We start from the raw sequence: 20000 nt of genomic DNA, 5'->3' as shown, positions 1-20000 counted from the left end.
ATTTTTAAAATAATGTCTGTGGCAAGTTACATATTTCTTGGTTCAATTAAAATGAAGCAAAATTCACTCATAAAGAATAACTGATGCTATCACCCTTTCGTTAACAAACCATATCCGAAAGTGAGTTGAGTTAGTTTTTTATAAAGATGTTTACATACTTTTCATGTGGTATTGTAGCATATTTACACTATATATATATTACGCATTTACTCCTTTAAAAAAACCATATTTGCTATTAATTGCAAAAAGACTGAATCCCCCCTATGTTTTTTTGAGAGGGGGGCAGGTCATTGTTCAGATAGGGTATTATATATGATTATAAATGCATGTACTTTTCTCTTCCCATTTTACTGTGTATACATTATGGGACATGTGTACACCATGACAGGTAGCTGTTCTGTAGGCTGGTAAGTATGTGTTCAGTGGCCCCTCGGTATACTACAGCTTTCCATAATACACTTTGGATTCAATCCTAAATGCATTTTCTTCCAAGTCCCATTGATTTTATGGGGATTTGTTCCCAGATGTGTTTAGCATCTTGGCATAAACTTTTAAAAACAAATTGGTTTTAATGAAACTCATCCAAAGCTGATAATAGAGCTTTGCAGTATTAAATGCTTGCTTGTACACTTGTGAAGTACAAAGCTTAAAAAAAACTTTACAAGCTTTTTACAAATATTAATTTCACAAGGACTTAAAAAGATTTTTAAAAACAAAACAAAACAAGTAATCATGTAAAAAAGGCAAGCAGAGAACAGTGTGAGAAATCATATTGCCAAAAAAGCCCCCTGTAGATTGCTACATGTATAAAGCTTAAGCTCAGGCACATTTGCAGATGAACTGCTTTTACTAGCTTCTCTGCGACATGACATTTGTTCAGAAGATTAGCCAGGTTGTAATGTGTAGCATAATTGCACTATGTGGATGTCCCAGAAGTGAAAACCTAATTGCTTGACAGGACTATAACTTTGTGGCATGCTCTCACCTTGTTAGGTCCTTTTCTGATGCAGTTCAAATGAAGTCTGGCCGCAGGTGTGCCTAATTTACCTCGCAACAGAACGTGTTGAATTTAATTGCACAGTGGTTGTTAGGAAAAATTGGTGGGTGGAATATCAAGTGACTCAGTGTACACTGATGGCAGATGGGCGTTAAGAGGCATTGTGAGCTAAATGTATAGGTGAGTTGAGTTAATAAAAGATGTAATTTTGATTTCAAAATAATGAGTACTCGTTGTAAATAATACAGTTTAATTAAGAAGATACTTGCCATTACTTTAGCAGTAAAAAAGTTAGTTCGAAAGAAAATCAAGGAATGCTGACTTTCCAAAACAAAAAGCAATTTTTATAAAATAAATGTAAATGCAAGATTGGCAGAAAGACTTTTTTTTCTAATTGGTTTACGCTGCATTCTGTCCTTACCTACGTGCACCATTTCTCATCAAGAGCACACTCATGGAACTCTCTCCAGTTTTTGTCCAGTTTTTCCTCAACACCTGTCAGCCACCAGCAAGAGATGTAGATGCCACTGAAGATGACCCTTCCTTAGCGCTGCATACTTTGTTCAAACTGACAAAGAAAAAAGCCCAGAAAACAACAAGCAGAAAGTATTCCATGGCAGTGGGCTCTTTAATTTTATAAATTTTATAGAATATATTGAGCACATATTGGAATAAATCCCTACATACATACCTGGGTTGTTGTTATTATTTTGCTATAATACTGGTATACAGTTGTAATATGTATTGGGGTGCATTATAAGTTATGTTATTAGACCATTGATGAAGGCCAGGGGGCTGAAATGCATTTGGATTGTGGTTTTAGTTTATCGACCTGTATGAGTTGCCATTGTGCTTTCTTTTAATATAATTTTTTAATGTTTCTAACATAGCTGTCAGCGCCTTAACATAAATACAGCACACATCATTGTCCACAATGTATACAGACTTAAATTACTTCCAAAAGTTCACCTTTTCTCCAAATCCAGGTTTACATGTAGAGTGTTAGTTATTCCTAAATGCAAAAGGTAAAGGTAGTCCCCTGTGCAAGCACTGGGTCGTTACTGACCCATGGGGTGACTTCACATCCCAGTATTTACTAGGCAGACTATGTTTATGAGGTAGTTTGCCCTGCCTTCCCCAGTCATCTACACTTTACCCCCAGCAAGCTGGGTTTTACCGACCTCGGAAGGATGGAAGGCTGAGTCAACCTTGAGCCAGCTACCTGAAACCGACTTCTGTCGGGATCGAACTCAGGTCATGAGCAGAGCTTTAGACTGCAGTAGTGCAGCTTACCACTCTGTGCCACGGGTCTCAAAAAGACCTTGCATTAAGTTAGGGCAGAGGCATGGGATAGATACCATGTAGTATTGCTTAGGACTGGTATAACATACTTCAAAGAATGTGATCTCTGAGCCAAGACGTTCCCAGCTCAAATCTCATTTGCACACTGTTTTGGTGACCTCAGTACCTCCCATATTAGGATAATAATGCAGCTTCATCTTGTACAGCAATTTGAACAGTAGTTGAATCAGCAGAGCACCAGTGTTGTTTAAAATGTCTTGTCTCAGCCTTCTGCTGGTAAATCTATATATTTGTAAATAAACTTTGCCTTTGTGAATCAAGAATTTTGGCATACGGTAAGAAGCTGAAAGATAAAGTCACCATAAAATTCCATGTCTTTGTACCAAGAGTAACTTTTCCCCCCTCCAAAATATGACAAAAATGATAAAAGGTGAACAAAATATTGTCGAAGGCTTTCACCAGGGGTCCTCAAACTACGGCCCGCGGGCCGGATCCGGCCCCCGGAGGGCTTTTGTCCGGCCCAGGGACTGAGAAAGCCAGTCCCCCCTTGCCCCCCTCCCTAGAGCTTTTCTGGGTTTCCTGGCCGCTTGCGCCTAGCCGGAAGCCTTCCTCCCACCCCAGTCGCCCCCTTCCCTGCTCCCTCTCCAGCCCAAAACCCCCTTTCCTGGGTGCACGAGGCATCTTGCCACCTTGCGCGCCGCCCAGTCGCCCCCTTTGACCTCTCCCTCCCACCCTCCCTAGCCCAAAACTCCTTTCCTGGGTGCACGAGGCGTCTTGCCGCCTCGTGCGCCGCCCAGTCGCCCCCTTCGCCTTCTCCCTCCCAGGCCCAAACCCCCCTTTCCTGGGCCCAGTCGCCCCCTTCTCTTCCGCAGCATGCCCCAACGGGAGACTTCTCCCATTGCCTAGCTTTGTGGCCTGGCTGGACCTATCCTCCTCGAGCTCGATGCAGCCCAACGTGGCCCTGGCGTTCCTGTTTTGGCCGCAGTTGGGCAGCATTCTCACGGCTTGTGGCTCTCTCTCCTCCCGGGGGTATCCTTATAGGGGCCCCTTGGGGGGGGCTGGGCATATCTCCAGGGAGAACAAGAAAAAGACTTGTGGCCATTTATGCACAGGAGGTTTTGCCTTGGATTTGCCGCTCTCCAGATGCACATTTTCCCCATCCGAATCCTCAGAACTCAAAAGTAAGCTCCCCCCACCCCCTGCCAGAGTTTGGAGAATTCGGATGGGGAAAATTTGCATCTGGAGAGCGGCAAATCCAAGGCAAAACCTGCCATGCATAAATGGCCTTGGTTTTTACATGCCGGCTTTCTCTACCACTAAAGGGAGACTCAAATTGCCTTACAACCCCCTTCCCATACCCTCCCACAACAGACGCCCTGTGAGGCAGGTGGGGCTGAGAGAGCACTAACAGAGCTAGTGACTAGCCCAAGGTCAGCCAGCTGGCTTCGTGTGTAGGGGTCGGGAAACCAACCAGGTTCACCAGATTAGCCTCCGCTTCTCATGTGGAGGAGTGGGGAATCAAACCCGGTTCTCTAGATCAGAGTCCCCGCTCCAAACTGCCACTCTTAACCACTACATTTGTAAGGCGCAGGCACTTGCCGCGGACTCCAGCCTCTTTATTCCCCATTAACTCGCCTCTGTGCGTGTGGGCGTGCGGAGAGCGCAAGGGAGGCCGGGGCAGAGGCGAGGCCGTGTCTGCCGAGGAAAGGCCAAGCCCCAGCTGCAGAGCGAAGGGGGAAGGTCCGGGCTCGGGAGGAGGATGCTTTTCAGGAGAGCCCCCTCGCGCCGCCTCCTCCCCCCCCGCGCACGCGGGGAATTTGTTCATATTTTTTTTAAACTATAGTCCGGCCCCCAACAGTGTTTGAGGGACAATGGACTGGCCCCCTGTTTAAAAAGTTTGAGGACCCCTGGCTTTCACGGTCAGAGTTCATTGGTTCTTGTAGGCTGTGTGACTGTGGTCTTGGTATTTTCTTTCCTGACGTTTCGCCAGCAGCTGTGGCAGGCATCTTCAGATTAGTAACACTGAAGGACAGTGTCTCTCAGTGTCAAGTGTGTAGGAAGAGTAATATATAGTCAGAAAGGGGTTGGGTTTGAGCTGAATCATTGTCCTGTAAGTATCAAGATAATGTGCTAATGAGGGTGTGGTATGTTAATATGGAACCATTGTATCCTGAAGTGATCTGTTAATGTGTGAAATCCAAAGCTAATCCGCATGGCTATTGTGGACTGTAGTCTTTGTTAGTCTGGAGGTTTTCAGGACAGGAAGCCAAGCCTTATTCACTCTTAAACTCTCTTCTTTTCTGTTAAAGTTATGCTGATGTTTATGAATTTCAATGGCTTCTCTGTGCAATCTGACAAAATAGTTGGTAGAATTGTCCAGTCTTTCAGTGTCTTGGAATAAGACCCTGTGTCCTGTTTGTGTCAGTCCATGTTCACACCCTCATTAGCACATTATCTTGATACTTACAGGTCAATGATTAGCACATTACCTTTGATACTTTTTGCAGGACAATGATTCAGCTCAAACCCAACCCCTTTCTGACTATATATTACTCTTCCTACACACTTGACACTGAGAGACACTGTCCTTCAGTGTTACTCCTCTGAAGATGCCTGCCACAGCTTCTGGCAAAACGTCAGGAAAGAAAATACCAAGACCACGGTCACACAGCCCGGATGACCTACAAGAACCAGTGAACAAAATACTTTCCATTACATTAAAGATTAAACAGTGTGCAATAGGGCAAAGAATCATAGAGTTGGAAGGGGCCATACAGGCCATCTAGTCCAACCCCCTGCTTATCAATGAAGGATCAGCCTAGAGCAGTGGTTCCCAACCTTTTTCGAGTCGTGACCGCCTTTTACAATTGCCAAATAACCTGCGACCCCCGCCACATTTGCATAATAAAGCCATAAATGACATTTTCAATAGGATAAAGAAAACACAATACAAATAGATCTTTCAGAATATAATTCCAATGTTTTTTCTCCATGAGTATGGATTTCTGAAATATAAATACGAAAAAAAAAATTATTTTACGTGAATTTTTTTATTATTATTATTTATCCACGGGAAAAGATTGTGAGAAGAGCATTTAGCACTGCTGTGACACTGTGGTGTCATTTTTAATTTTTATTGTCGATAAAAGGAGCAAAGTTTATGTTTGCACGAGGGCGTTCATAAGGCTTGGCGCGGCACCGAGTAAAGAAGCGCTTTGACTCTTGAAAGCTCACGCCCCGAAAATCTTGTTGGTCTCTAAAGTGCTAGTGGACTCAAACCGGGCTACTGCAGACCAGTAGCGGCCAAACTTCACAGAATCATAGAGTTGGAAGGGACCACCAGGGTCATCTAGTCCAACCCCCCTGCACAATGCAGGAAATTCACAACTACCTCCCCCCCAACACTCCCAGTGACCCCTACTCCATGCCCAGAAGATGGCCAAGATAAGAACATAAGAAAAGTCATGATGGAGGCCCATCACAACACTCCATTAGTTGGGATTATGGCCAAGGCACTGGAAAGAAGGGGAACTACTTTATAGGGCTATTAATCACCTCACGAGAGCGAAAGGCCAGGAAAGAGCCGAGGGCCACTTATCCCGCTCGGACTTTTCACACCTTTTTCTCCCCTCCGCCAGTCACCGCTCCTTCTGTGCCTCACCGAACCCACACGCTCGAGGGGGAAATCCCGAACTGCACATGCACCTCAGCTTTCTCCCCCTCGGCCTTGGCAGAGCGGAACTGATGACTCAGGGCAGAAAAGCGAAGCTGCACTACAGACATGTGCACTTGGATTCCAGGCTGAAGCTCCCGCCTCACCGTGGTGTTTACTTGAGCGCGGCTAAAAGTAAAAACAACGTGGCTGCAGAGCTAGCAGCGTCAAGGGGGACCGCCCTCTTCTCCTCCAAGACCTGAATGGGCCGAGCCAGGGGAGCTTCCTCAGCCTCCCACACATCCCGCCGTGTCATCCGACCAACAGAGAGGCGAGGCGAGGAACCGGAGAGAGAGAGAGGCGAGGAGAAAGGCGAGGAACTGGCCGACCGACAGCCAGAAGGAGAGAGGCGAGGAACCGGCCGACCGACCGACAGAGAGGCAAGGCGAGGAACCGGAGAGAGAGAGGCGAGGAGAGAGGCGAGGAACCGAACGACCAACAGCCGGAAGGAGCCGGGCTGCAGAGATGCGGCGGCATGCCACCGCACACCAGCTGTAGCCCCGCCACCCAGCTGAGAGGCGGGCGGGCCCACCCTGGGCGGCGGGGCTACAGCTGGTGTGCGGTGGCATGCCGCCGCATCTCTGCAGACCGGCTTCTTCTGGCTGTTAGTCGGCCGGTTCCTCGCCTCTCTCCTCGCCTCTCTCTCTCCGGTTCCTCGCCTCGCCTCTCTGTCGGTCGGCCAGTTCCTCGCCTCTCTCCTTCTGGCTGTCGGCCGGCCGGTTCCTCACCGGGATGGGGGCTGTCCCAGGACAGTGGCGGCAACCCCCCAGAAAACACGTTGCGACCCCCTTGGGGGTTGCGACCCACAGGTTGAGAACCACTGGCCTAGAGCATCCCTGACAAGCTACTGCTTAAAGACTGCCAGAAAGAGGGAGCTCTCCACTTTCCTAGGTAGCTGATTCCCCTGTTGAACAACTCTTATTGTAATTCCCCCCCCCCCCTAATATCCAGCTGGTACCTTTCTTCCAATAATTTAAACCCATTATTGCGAATCCTATCCTCTGCATCACACTGGCTGCTCATATTTAACTTATAGTCCACCCATACCCCAAGATTTTGTTCACACACACTGCTACTCAGAAGTGTATCCCCCATTCAGTATGCATTTTCCTCATTTTCTTTCCTAGATGTAGAACTCAGCATTTATTCTTGTTGAATTGCATCGTGTTCACATCCACCCGCTTTCCCAGTTCTGGAGTTCAAATCTTTCTGATCCATGAGATTAATGGGTGGCCTTAACCAATGTACTGTCCTTCAGCTTTAAACTCCACCTGCAATGCAGGAGTAACTTACTGGTCTACCTTATAGGGTTGTTGCATGGCCTGAGATAATGCATCTGAAGTATTTTGAGCATTATGAAGAACCATACCATTATTATCCACACTGAACAGAAATGTCCACATTTTCCAGATGAAGTCTCTCAACCCACAAACTGAGCATGATAATGTACAGCTATTTATGTAGACTTCTATCCAACAAAACAATAGAGAACATCCTTACAGGAGTTCCCTGAATCTGTGCTTTTTGCCAACCAAATAAATGGGTCAGATTGAACCAGGACATAGCTCAGGAACTTGTCTGAATATCATGATTCAATCACATAAATATGAGTTTACCTTTTTACCACCAGTCTCCAGGATAAGAGAGATGAATTGGGGGAGGAGGCAGACTGAGCATAAAGGGAGATAATACAAAGGACCACCTTTCTCTTGCTAAGATTTTAGCTGTAGTATCTATTACATTCTCAAGCCCCATGTGAAAATCCAAACCAGGTCTAACGATTACCTCTTAAATAACAGAATACTCACAAAACAGGTGGACAGGGTTGAATGCCAGTCTTAGTACAGGCAGGCTTCCTTCCACTCAGGACAGAATGTGGTCAAAAACACCCAGAGGTCCAAGAAAAAATGAGAAGACTCCAGAGGCAAGCAACAACCATTAGAAAAGGTGGCAGGTTCTGAGAGCCAGCTAATGGAAGTGGTCTTCAGAAATTCCACCTACCCACATGCAAGGCAACAGCTGCCTTCAGCAAGACCACATCTGTCTTATTGCTTTTTGAAATAATCTATTGGGAGGCAAACCCCAGCAGCTCAATAGTGATTTGTCAAGGTTGTCTCCTCTCAGCCTTCTAATGGAAGCTATATAAAGTGAGAGGACTGATTGTGATGATCAGTAAACTTCTAAGGATTTGGAGCCGGAGATAATAGAATATCTGATTGTGAACCTCTCTATAAAAGGAAAGAAGTCTTCTCATGTGGTTTTCTCTGCGAGCTTCCATCACTACCTTTCGCTCCCTACTGGAGTATGAAAAAGGGATACCAGTGACTTAACACAATATTCTTTAATACATTTTGTTGTTGTCAGGTTGGGCAGAGCTCATCATAGAAAAAAATTCCCTGCATTGTAAGAATTATCAAGCTGTATGAGCAGTCTTTTGAACACTTAAATAGAGCAGTGTTTCGAACAGTTATAAATGCTGTTATTCTATTCTATATATTTTTTCAGCATTAATATCAAACTCTTTAAAAAAATCCCCTTCCACTCAGTTAATTACACACACAATAGTTTCAGAGGTTCAACTATTTTGCTTTTCCACACCACCAGATATTTAATTAGGGCTGCAAAGTGCCTGGGGGTGGTGGTCCTGTCCCTTTAATAGAGGGGATGTTAATCTACCAGGTAATGTTATTTACCTACATTCCATGGAAGTAAATGGCCAGCTTCCCACTTCTACACATTAAGCCTTTGTTAAAGGGACAGGACGTTTTTCTCCAGATCTGCTGGCAACCAAACCACACTTGGAGTGAATTATCTACCTAAACTGTATTATGCAAAAATAGCTGCATGCTAAACAATAATGTCCCCTAAGTACAACCAGCTACAACTTACAGTTTTCTTTCTATAAACAAAAAAGAATATGTGGTGGAAAAACAGTCACAGAAATCTATGCATTTTGCCATTGGGATAGTATTTTTCTCACTAGCCCATGTGATAGCTCCAGCCATTGAAGTGAAATGCAGTGTCATTAGGGGAAATTAACCTTGAGAGAGGAGAGACTTTGAAATCTGAATATGTAGTGAGAGAGAAACTACAAGCCTGGAACTGAAGGCTTTGGGTGTGAAAGTGTACCTATACTTTGAACTACTCTAATCCTGACCTGGATGGCCCAGGCTAGCCTGATCTCGCCAGATCTCAGAAGCTAAGCAGGATCAGCCCTGGTTAGTATTTGGATGGGAGACCACCAGGGTTGCTGTGCAGAAGGCGGCACTGGCAAACCACCTCCGTTAGTCTCTTGCCAGGAAAACCCCAAAAGGGGTCGCCATAAGTCGGCTGCGACTTGTTGGTACTTTACACACCCGCACAAACAACAAACTTTTAGCCCAGTTAAGGAATGACAATTTTTCTGTTCACAGTCAGCATTTCCTCTTGTAGTTGCATGCATGGATTCCACACACTGGACACCCAGATGCTAAAAGAATGAATATGTTTGATGAGCTACTGCTTAATTGTAGGTCAGGTTTTGCCCTACTGTCATTCTAAAGCAAATGTCTGCTTGTTTGTTTATACATACTCCGCCTTTCTCTGCAATAAGGACCCAAAGCTGCTTATACAGGTTGAGTATCCCTTATCCGGACATCCGATATCCGGACTGATGCAGAAACCAGACATTTTGAGCTGGCATGCAGGCATTACTCACAGGCCCTCAGCAGTGCCATTGATGGTTCAATGTACACAAAATTATTAAAAATATTGTTTAAAATTACATTCAGGCTGTGTGTATAAAGTATATAGAAAACACATATAAAACATAAATGAATTTCATGTTTAGACTTGGGTTCCATTCCCAAGATATTGCATTATGTATATGCAAAAACTCAAAAATATTCCAAAATACGGAAAAATATGAAATACGGACCACTTCTGGTCCCAAGCAGATAAGGGATACTCAACCTGTACTGTTCTCCTCTCCTCAATTTTAATAGTAGTAGTAAACTTTTGGCTTCCAAACAACAAAGAAGTCAACTGTGTCGGAGCCTGGTAAAAGCCTTAAAATAGCATCTACACAGAAGCAACTGCACACTAAGTGCAAATTCCTCTGGAGTCCTGTAAGGCTGAGGATTCCCAATGTATTGTTGCCTAAAATTAGTGGATAAACAGTATTGTGCTAATCTGACCTTTCACTTTTGACCTTCAGGGCAGTGGCTTACGGAATCAAACAGAAAGCCTATTTGCCTAGGGAATCAGCATTCAAAGTTATCAATGAATTTATCATCATTAAATACTGCATACTAAGACTATACAATGATTTTACAAATATTCCATATACTTAAATGCACTATGTTAAATACTGACAGCATTGTGGGGGGCGGTAGGAAGGCTCCAATACTGTGTTTTGCCCGTGGCCACCTCATGGCAACCCTGGGGGACAGGAAGTACTGGAACAAGCAGCCTAGTTGTATGGTGAAATGACCATAATGGAAAGTCTTTAAGTACGTGTTACACAAATGGTGGGATGAAGCGAAGAATTGAGCTGCCATTTCTATAGTCAGTGGAAATGGGGGATAGTAGTTCTTTCACAAGGGTAGCTTTTGGTAGGATTCATGCTTTAGGCTTCAGGCTGCACCTCGCAGCACTGGGATTCTTTTTAATGCTATGGATTAAAAATCTTCTTAGGTTACATCTTCTTGGAAAAACATTCAAATCACCTTAGAGGTTTTTTTTTTCAGATTACAGATACTGTATTATGTCACAGAATTATACCATGGTGGAAGAGATAGATTCTAGAGAGCCAGCTTGGTGCAGTGGTTAAAAGTGGTGGTTTGGAGCGATGGACTCTAATCTGGAGAACTGGGTTTGATTCCCCACGCCTCCAAATGAGCGGTGGACACTAATCTGGTGAACCGGGTTGGTTTCCCCACTCCCCCACATGAAGCCAGCTGGGTGACCTTGGGCTAGTCACAGTTTTCTCAGAACTCTCTCACCTCACCTACCTCACAAGGTGTCTGTTGGGAGGGGAAGGGAAGGTGATTGTAAACCGCTTTGAGACTCAGTATGGTAGAGAAAAGCAGGGTATAAAAACTAACCCTTCTTCTTCATGTGAGTATTGTTGACAGTGCCAGATTTACCTATAGGCTTGGCAGGCTGAAGCCTAGGGCCTCAAAATCTAGGGGGCCTCCGGCCAAGGTGTATAATATTTTTGACTCCAACACATGAAGTCAGCTGGGTGACCTTGGGCTAGTCACAGCTCTGTTAGAGCTCTCCCAGCCTCACCTACCTCACCGAGTGTCTGTTGTGGGGGGGGGGGAAGGGAAGGTGAATGTAAGCAGGTTTGATTCTTTCTTAAGTGGTAGAGAAAGTCGGCATATAAAAATCAACTCTTCTTCTTCGTCTTCTTTTTCTTCTTCTTCTGTAGTAGCACCTTAGAGACCAACAAGGTTTTTTGGGGTATAAGCTCTCAAGGGTCAAAAGATCCCTTCATCAGATATAGGAAGCTTCCTTTGTCAGATACTAGGAAGTGGAGATACACATTTTCCATGTAGCATAGTTCTCTTTTATATTCAAGCTTATCCTGAATGATCTGAACATATATTATTTAAATATATTTAATATATTTAGAATCCCACTTAAACCACTGAATAAACATAATAATTGGATACATGATGTTTTAATAGACTTTAAAAACACACACCTGGTTTCTTTTAAAGAATTCAGCATAACTTTTTCAGTTCACAAAAGCAGAGAGAATAGACAGAGAAGTTTTTCTCCCTCTCCCAAAATAATAGAACTCAAGGGCATCCAATGAAGTTGATGGTTAGTAGATTCAGAATGGACAAAGGGAAATTCTTCTTTACACCATGAGTGGTTAAAATGTGGAATTTTCTGCCGGAGGATGTAGTGATGGTCACAGATATAGTTTTAAAAGGGGATTGGACAGATTCATTGAAGTTAAGTCTATCAATTGGTACTAGACGTGGCGACTAAAGGGAACCTCCACATTCAGAAGCAGTAAACCTCTGAATACCAGCCAGTGTGAGGCAGCAACATCAGTGGAAGGCCTTGGCTTTGATGTCCTGCTGTTGGCCTTCCAGACAAACTGGCCACTTTGTGAGACAGGATGCTGGACTAAAGTGGACCACTGGCCTGATCCAGCAGGGCTTTTCTTATGTTCTTCACATAACAATTCCCAAATGCTCAGCTCTTTTCGTTATTAATTCTTGAACAATTTGGACACAGTGCCATCATATTTCTTGCATACTTAATTTTGCTAATGAAAAAAACAATCTGAGGACAGATACTCAAATTCAGTTTATCCTCCTTTGTGCCGCCTTTGTGTCATAACAGAGGATATTAAAGAATTCCTGATATTTATAGATGTGGGGTAGGAAAGAGTAAGAGAAAACAACTGAAGAGAAAATTTAGGCCAGGTTGGTGCTCACCTATGTGGTTGGATGTACAGGTGTACTGCGCTTGAACCTTGTTCCATTGACAGTTCATGGACAAGGGAATGGCTTGTGTTATGCAGGTCACTATCGTTGAGTAATTACAGAGGAGACAGAGACTTCGAAGCCTTTAGTCATTACTAATATAAACCAATGAAGACATTGAACAGCATTGTTTGCTTGTGTGTTATTTACACTCCATGAAGGTATGGGCTTTATTCATTCATCCTTTCCCCCCCTCATTCTCCCCTTAATTGCTGCTCAATAATGGAAGCTTGTTGGTATAATAGAGGAGTCCCCAACCTTTTTGAGCCTGTGGGCACCTTTGGAATTCTAACATAGCGTGGTGGGCGCAGTGACAAAATGGCTGCTGCAGAAGGCGGAACCAAAAAACGCCTTGAACCAACAGGAAAGGCAGGATAGAAATGTGGTTAATTAATTAATTCATTAATTAATTAAATAGCTGTTGCTATGGCTTACATTCATTCATTCATTAACCTTTAATAGGCATAGTTGCTATGGCTTACCTTCAGTCACACAATTAAGATCTGTGTGCTGTAGTAGCAGCTGCTGCCAGATCAATGTTTTTAAAAATCTTCACAGCCAATCAAAGCTCCAATGGCCAATCCAAAACTTTGCCAGGCAAAAGCCCTTCCTAGCCTTGCCCACTTTCTGAAAATACTTGGTGGGCACCAGTAAAGGTGTCAGCAGGCACCGTTGCGCCCATGGGTACAACATTGGGAACCCCTGGTGTAGTATGCATCCAGGCAACAACTGCCAAAGGTCCTTTGCTTCCCCTTGTAGATACGGAGCAACTGATACCTTTGTATGTGGACATTGCTCTTGCTGTTAGTTGCCCATAAGGCGAGGGCATGGGATGCAGGGTTACTTACAGAGAAAAGTGAGCAGCTTTCACTTTCTGTGTTGCAGCTGGTAACCCCGACACCAAAGGCTCCTCTCGTCTCTGACCCCATGATTTCCAGGGCAGGATGCTTGAAGTAGTGCTTGCCTAGCTGCCAGCATGGTTGTGTGCAAAGCTAACTCCAATGATATACATAATGTATGAACACTTATGAAGTATTTCTTCACACAACACATAGTTAAATTGTTGAACTCCCTGCCCCAGGATGTGGTGATGACTGCCAACTTGTAAGTCTTTAAGAGGGGAGTGGACATGTTCATGGAAGAGAGGGGTATTCATGGCTACTAGTAAAAAAGGATACTAGTCATGATGCATACCTATTCTCTCTTGGATCACATGAGCATGCCTGTTATATTAGGTGCTGTGGAACACAGGCAGGATAATGCTGCTGCAGTTGTCTTGTTTGTGGGCTTCCGAGAGGCACTTGGTTGGCCACTGTGTGAACAGACTGCTGGACTTGATGGGCCTTGGTCTGATCCAGCATGGCCTTTCTTATGTTCTTATAAGATCACTTTTTGAAATATTCCTATGAGATGAGCATATCAAAGAGTTTTAAGTAAAAAATCACTGATGTATCCAGAAACAGCCCTGTGAACATGATCTTGAAGCAAGATTGGATTCATTGCTCATTGATTTGCCCTTAGAAAAACGAGGTAACCTAAAGAGCCCTGAAAGGCAAGACGTTTGGTCAATGGTCAGTTGGGAGAATTCCATCGAGGATCCTATGCAGTTATGCTGAAATGCCACTATTTCTGACTTAAATTGTGATCTTCAGAGGTTCTAAGCATTGAGAAGCTGAAATATATATTGCTTCTCAAAGAGGTCCTGTCCACTATTTGACATAAAAATAACATTTATTTTTTTGAGACATGTTTGAAGCTGAAACAAATGGAGGCGGTAGACCAGCTATGTGGACTGCCTTCTCCTTAGAGTTTAGCCATCTCGATGACTGCATAGCTCTAACAGCCCATTCCTGAACTTTCGGCGGCTGGGGATGGTGTGGCCAAGGCACCACTGCGGCGCCCCCTTAGCTGTTCCCTGGCCGCCAAAAAGCTTTTAAAAGCTTTTAAAAGTCTTTTTATTTTTTAAATGAGGCTTTTTGCTCCATTGAGAATGGGGGGCGTACCTGGAAAAGGTTAAAATCAGAAATAGCTGGGGAAAAGTACTTAATTTTACTTAATTTTAACGTGCAGGTCCATTATACTGCTTATTAGCAATCAAGCACAAAACATATTTCAAATAAATATACAGGTTCTTCATTTGATGGCATTATCTAATTTTTATAGTAGGTTATATTGCTCTGAACTGCATTGCACCACAGGAGTGTATGATCCAAACTGTCCATTAAGATTAGTAGATGAAAAAAGTTCAAGGAGTATTTTGCTTTGGTTACTGTCTTCAGTTTATAGAAGTGATCTCTTTTTTTACAGTAAGAAAACAGTCTGTTCTTAGAAACCCATCATGTGTAATTGTTCATACAGAATATGTTGAGTACTTAAACAAATCCATTCTGTATTTTTTACTTCCCTAACAAATTTTAATTTTGTATTTTCATAGATTTTTTCTAAAGTTTTTCCTCAAGTGCAATCAAAACTGTTTGAAGAATGCAGGCAACCCACGAGATATGCGAAGATTCCAGGTACAGATTTCACAAAGAGTTAAGACTACATGCACAGGACTTGTAAGGATTTGCAGAGAAATCAGTTATTCACTTAATTTAAGCAGGATGTAGCTTCTTTCCAAATACATATTTTCCACATTTAGTTATATTACCAGTGATTCATAGCTTACAGAGGTCAGAGAGCTCCAAAACTTCCAAAACTCTCAGTAAAAAAGCAGGTGCTCCTGTACCTCTTGTTCCCACTCAACTATTCAAGTCTCTTTCTGAAAAAGGAAGACTATAAATGCTATAACAAAATTAGCTGCTCCTCTTGGGGTGTCAGGAAGAAGTCTGAGCAGGAATGCCCCAGAAAGAATGCCCCCCCAAACATGTGCATGAATTCCAAATTTTGTATCCAAGGGAAGGAATAGCACCTGCTTCTCTATTGAGAAACCTGAAAGGTTGGAAACTCTGGCCTGCACAAATGCAATTTCCATATGTGTAAAGTGCACAGAAGATCACATGAGAACATGAAAACTCCTACCGATAATGTTATCTTAAAATGGGCCTTGCTTCTTTGAGTAGTTATGTTCTACAGAATTTTTTGGGGCATGTGCAAAGTACGAAAAGTTTAGTGTTCGCATTGATATAAAATGTACATTTAAAAAAAAAAAGATCCATTTTTCAAACCAAAATTATTTGTTAAGCTTCTTGTTATAGTTTTCAAAATATACTGTGGTGACTCAGAGCTTCAAAAGAAGAGTTTCTACCTTTGTGGATAATCATAGTTTGAACTGATTGGAAATTGTTGCACAGAAATATAACATTTTAGATTAGCAATTAGTAGGGTTGCCAGGTGGGTGGTTTCAGCGGGCAATTGCCCACCAATCCACCCAGCTCTGGAGTGGTTATTGTGCGTGCGATGTCATTACGTCACTTCTGGGTTTACTCCCGGGAGCACCATATCACCATGGACATCAAACCCATTTGAGTGCTAAAGTGGCCGCAGTGATGAAGCGCTTCTGTGAGTAAACCCGGAAGTGACATAATCGTGTTGTGTGAGGCCATGCATGCAGGCAATCACCCCAGCCCCGCCCCCTAAAACCTCCCGCCAGTGTTTAAATGTTTTGGTTAAATGTTTCATCAGAGCAGAGCATGTGACATAGATCTCCCTGCATAGCTATCCCAATCCGGAGAACACAGCCAACCTATACTAAACATTTGTATATCTAAGGATGGGGGGGGGGGGATTCCCTTCAGAGCAATACTGCCAAGCGTCCATTTTTTATGCATCTCCGTTTCATGTGGCATTGATAATATTGATCCATCTGAACAGAGCATAAGGTCAAACCTGGAATGAGTGGAAACGTCCCCCTTGTCTCACCAGTGACTAAATGAAGCATCAGTCATGAGTAATCTTGTGGTCGGCAATGGAGCCAGGAGTCACTAGAAAGACTTCCCTGAGTTTGCTTAGCTAATCTGCCTCCTTCTCAGAAGGTTTAAGTGGATTTAACTGTATGTCAGGCCTTGAACAATATGTTAAACTTGTTTTACTATCTCAGCACTTTTCTTTAGGTGTACTGCAGGAATGAGCCAATAAAACAAAGGAGAGAGCATATGTACTTTTGCTGAACTACAGTATTTTCTCTTTGTGACTACTGACCTATATATGGGATGAACAAAAAAAGTGTATATTTTAAATACAATTTTACCTGTCTTTTTTTAAAAAAAGGTGGCTTAGCAACAAGGAAAAACAATCCACCATATTTGCTTAGAATCACACTGCACACACTTTACATAATTACTTTACATAATTATCCAAGGGGGTAGAAATGTGCAGGGTATGGGGAGAGTATGACCAGGACAGCAAGGTTCACCTCCAACAAACACACATTTATTGAGAAATAACACATGGAGTCTGCATGTTCCGCTCTCTCCCATGACTGGGAATTGCACGTATTCAGGGATACCCAGTTGTATGCAAAGAACTCAATGCACATACACATTCCAATGAATGCAAATAGGTAGGATGTGGCACTTTGTGCATAACGTTCTCTCCCACCAATGCACATCATATCTGGCCACTTTTAACACCTGAAAAAGGCCTATTGCCTATGGATAATGATAGCCTGAACCCAAACATAGTGTATATGTTTAGAAATGGAGGTATCAATCCCCTGTAAAACTGATTCAGGTGAAAATCAGCTAACCTAGTAATATGGCTATGGAGAAAGGAATGCAGGAGGTAAAGACCAACTTTACAAATCTCCCATAAAGGATGTCCCGGAGAAGAAATACAGTCTGGCTCTTCAGAGGAAACAGTGCAGGCTGCAAAATCACAGACTTCTAGAGAAACACCCTCAGGCTTTTCTCAAGGGGGACACAGATGGCTGCCTCAGAGGAGGCTGAATATACAGGAGAAGGTGCTGTAATAGCTGATTGCTAATTACAGCACGTGGAAAAAAACAGGATCAGAGGTGATATAAAACATAGAAAATAGAAAAGAATTTACATCTGATGCCTTGGACTTCCTGTTCTCAAAAGGGGAAAGCATCTTGCAGTTTCATTTTTAGTATTTTAGGATGTGCTTTTTCTCAATATTTTCACCCCCCCCTTAGATATTAAAAGCATCACCCTTTTGTTAATATACTGAAGCACATATTCTTCTCTGTTTTTAAGCAAAAATGAAACGTTAGATCAATTGTTTCATGGGGGGGGGGGAAGAAAAACAACGACAATAATTTGAAAACCAATCAAAAAGGACAGTTCAGGAACGGTTAAAATAAAAGTTGGAGCTTCTGTCTGAGCCATTACAAATAATTTTATAAATCTGGCTGCTGGATCTTGCCACACGTACCTACAGCTGTTCTTATAAAAATAAACATAGCCTGTGAAAGTACCTTGAACACAGGTTAAATGGGCAAAGTCTTTTCACTATATTTTCTTCTTCTGTTCATTTTTTTTAATAGTAGCATTTCCAGGATGAATTCTGCAATTCTTTAGGAGTAGATGTTTTTTAACAGTAACAATATACATTCTTGTATACATTCCTTGTACTGTTTACACTGAAAAAAAAGATGAAAGCCGAATTGGCCGTACACATCATCTCTTATATAGCCACACTCTGAACCTGGGACACAGTGTGACTTTTCACTCAAAAATAAAGAAGGAAGTTCCCATGGCGTACCAGGGTCATTCAGCATCCGAATGAACTTGAGAACAGGCACTTTTCATGGACTGAAAACACTTTTACTGTTTATTGCTCTTTTCAGATGTAAAAAGGTTCATTATCAGACATTAAATGTAATTGTGAAAATGACCAAGAGATCATTTCTGAAAGGAAAGAAGAGTGCTATATGTAGTTTTCTTAGTTATTAAGGAAGGTATTTCTCTCCCCACCCCCGACTTGGAGTCCTCACAATTCTTCATTTGAAAACAGTCTCAAGTGTACAAATTTTAATTGGATAAACTATCTAATCAATATATCAACAGATCAATCAAAGCAGTAGCTTTTAAAATGAGTGGCTAGAGGGGTGTTTCTGAAACTAATGGCTAGACGAATATTTTCTCTGAATTGAATTCATTTGTTAGCATAATAGGAGATTAAACTCTAATTAGTGCAGTGGGTGGGGAGGGAAAAATTGTGAATTGAAATATCTCTTCTGATAGCCAAAAAAGAAGTAAATGACATCAATGAATAAACGTACCTACACGACAAATGAACAAACTGTATGGTTTCAGTTTTGTCTTTTAAAAGGCTTTTTGCAGCAACAGCTCATACTCCACACTCTTTGAGTCTACATGCTTTAAAAAGGAAATGTTTCTTTTCTTTTTTCCTTCTCCTTTTCCAGGTTGTTGTATCAACAACGGTCAATGTGGATGGCCACGTTTTGGCTGTCTCGGACAACATGTTTGTACATAACAACTCCAAACATGGAAGGCGGGCTCGCCGTCTTGACCCCTCAGAAGGTACGGCCCCTTCTTATCTGGAAAATGGTAGGCACACATTTACATGTCTTTTTTAATTTGCAATGCTTTTTTGCACCATATTTTATGTTAGTATACTACTACATTTACTTTTTACATGATTCCTTCCCCCTTGCTCATCCCATTAAAATACAGTACATCACCTTTCTGACTGCACATCAAAGAGAAGGCCCTCAATTCTGCATTTGCTTCTGACTTAAATTTCTTTTCTTAAGCGCTTAATATTTTACAGCATACTACCCACTGTTCCATTCTTTTTTCTGATTGTTTGCTTACAGCTTTTCCTCGCTGATTCAGTTTTGTTTTATTTTGGCTTGTCATAATCCTCAATCCAGAAATACATTATCAGATTATGTATGTATGCTAAGCAACATAACCAAATCTGTAAAGTATTTACTGTGAGATCAACTTCCTGATGATGAGCCCTACTGTAACAGGGAGCACAATCCTGGGGGGGGGGGGGGTAGTTTCGCTGCAGCTGGGGACGGCCAGCCGTGGCGCAGCCAGGCCGCCTCCTGAGCTGTTTGCTGCACCAAGGGAAGCAAGTCGCTCAGGAAAATAAGTATGCAGGTCCATGGGGCTACACCACCATTTTTGCTGGCATAAGTTCACACCAGCAAAAATGGGCATTCCCAGGGCGAAATGGCTTAGGGAGCTGACTAAAGTCAGCCCCGCCCCCGGGAACACCCCCTTTGGCACCAGCGTTAACCCCTGTGCTGGAGGAGTGTTGCTGCTGAGGCCCATGCCTTACACTGGTGCGCCATTCCCTGGCGTCAGGGTAAGTGGCCTTTCACCCCCCCTCTTAGGATTGTACTGTAAGATGTTACAAAAGTCTTTTAAGAGAGAAAAAAGCATGTTTTTCTATAAGAAGCTAGTGTATAAAGAGAAAAATAGTTTAAATTATCCAAATTCAGAAATATTAGGTGCATCACAGATCGCCAGACTCTGCGTGTTTACATCTATGAACAGATAAAGACACTCTCCTACTTAGATTAGTTTACCTAAGGCCCAAATCCCCACAAGCTACATGCGAAAAAGAA

The 20000-nt window shown here is 42.8% G+C and overlaps 1 protein-coding gene across 8 annotated transcripts in view; it reads left to right on the top strand.

The window, feature by feature from the left end:
• Nucleotides 1-20000, top strand: part of EBF3 (EBF transcription factor 3) — a 202696-nt gene that overhangs the window by 112749 nt on the left and 69947 nt on the right. For 6 of the 8 annotated variants that reach the window (XM_056850641.1, XM_056850637.1, XM_056850643.1 and 3 more), the window contains exons 7-8: nt 14931-15012; nt 18825-18969. In XM_056850641.1, coding sequence (XP_056706619.1) covers nt 14931-15012; nt 18825-18969 — 227 coding nt within the window. The remainder of the gene's footprint in view (nt 1-14930; nt 15013-18824; nt 18970-20000) is intronic. The other 2 variants (XM_056850642.1, XM_056850639.1) reach the window with 1 other exon arrangement.

This window comes from Euleptes europaea, chromosome 5 (assembly GCF_029931775.1).
Source record: "Euleptes europaea isolate rEulEur1 chromosome 5, rEulEur1.hap1, whole genome shotgun sequence".
Classification (NCBI taxonomy): Eukaryota; Metazoa; Chordata; class Lepidosauria; order Squamata; family Sphaerodactylidae; genus Euleptes; species Euleptes europaea.
Note: the sequence above shows the minus strand (reverse complement) of the source record. Positions and strands in the feature narration are given on the sequence as shown.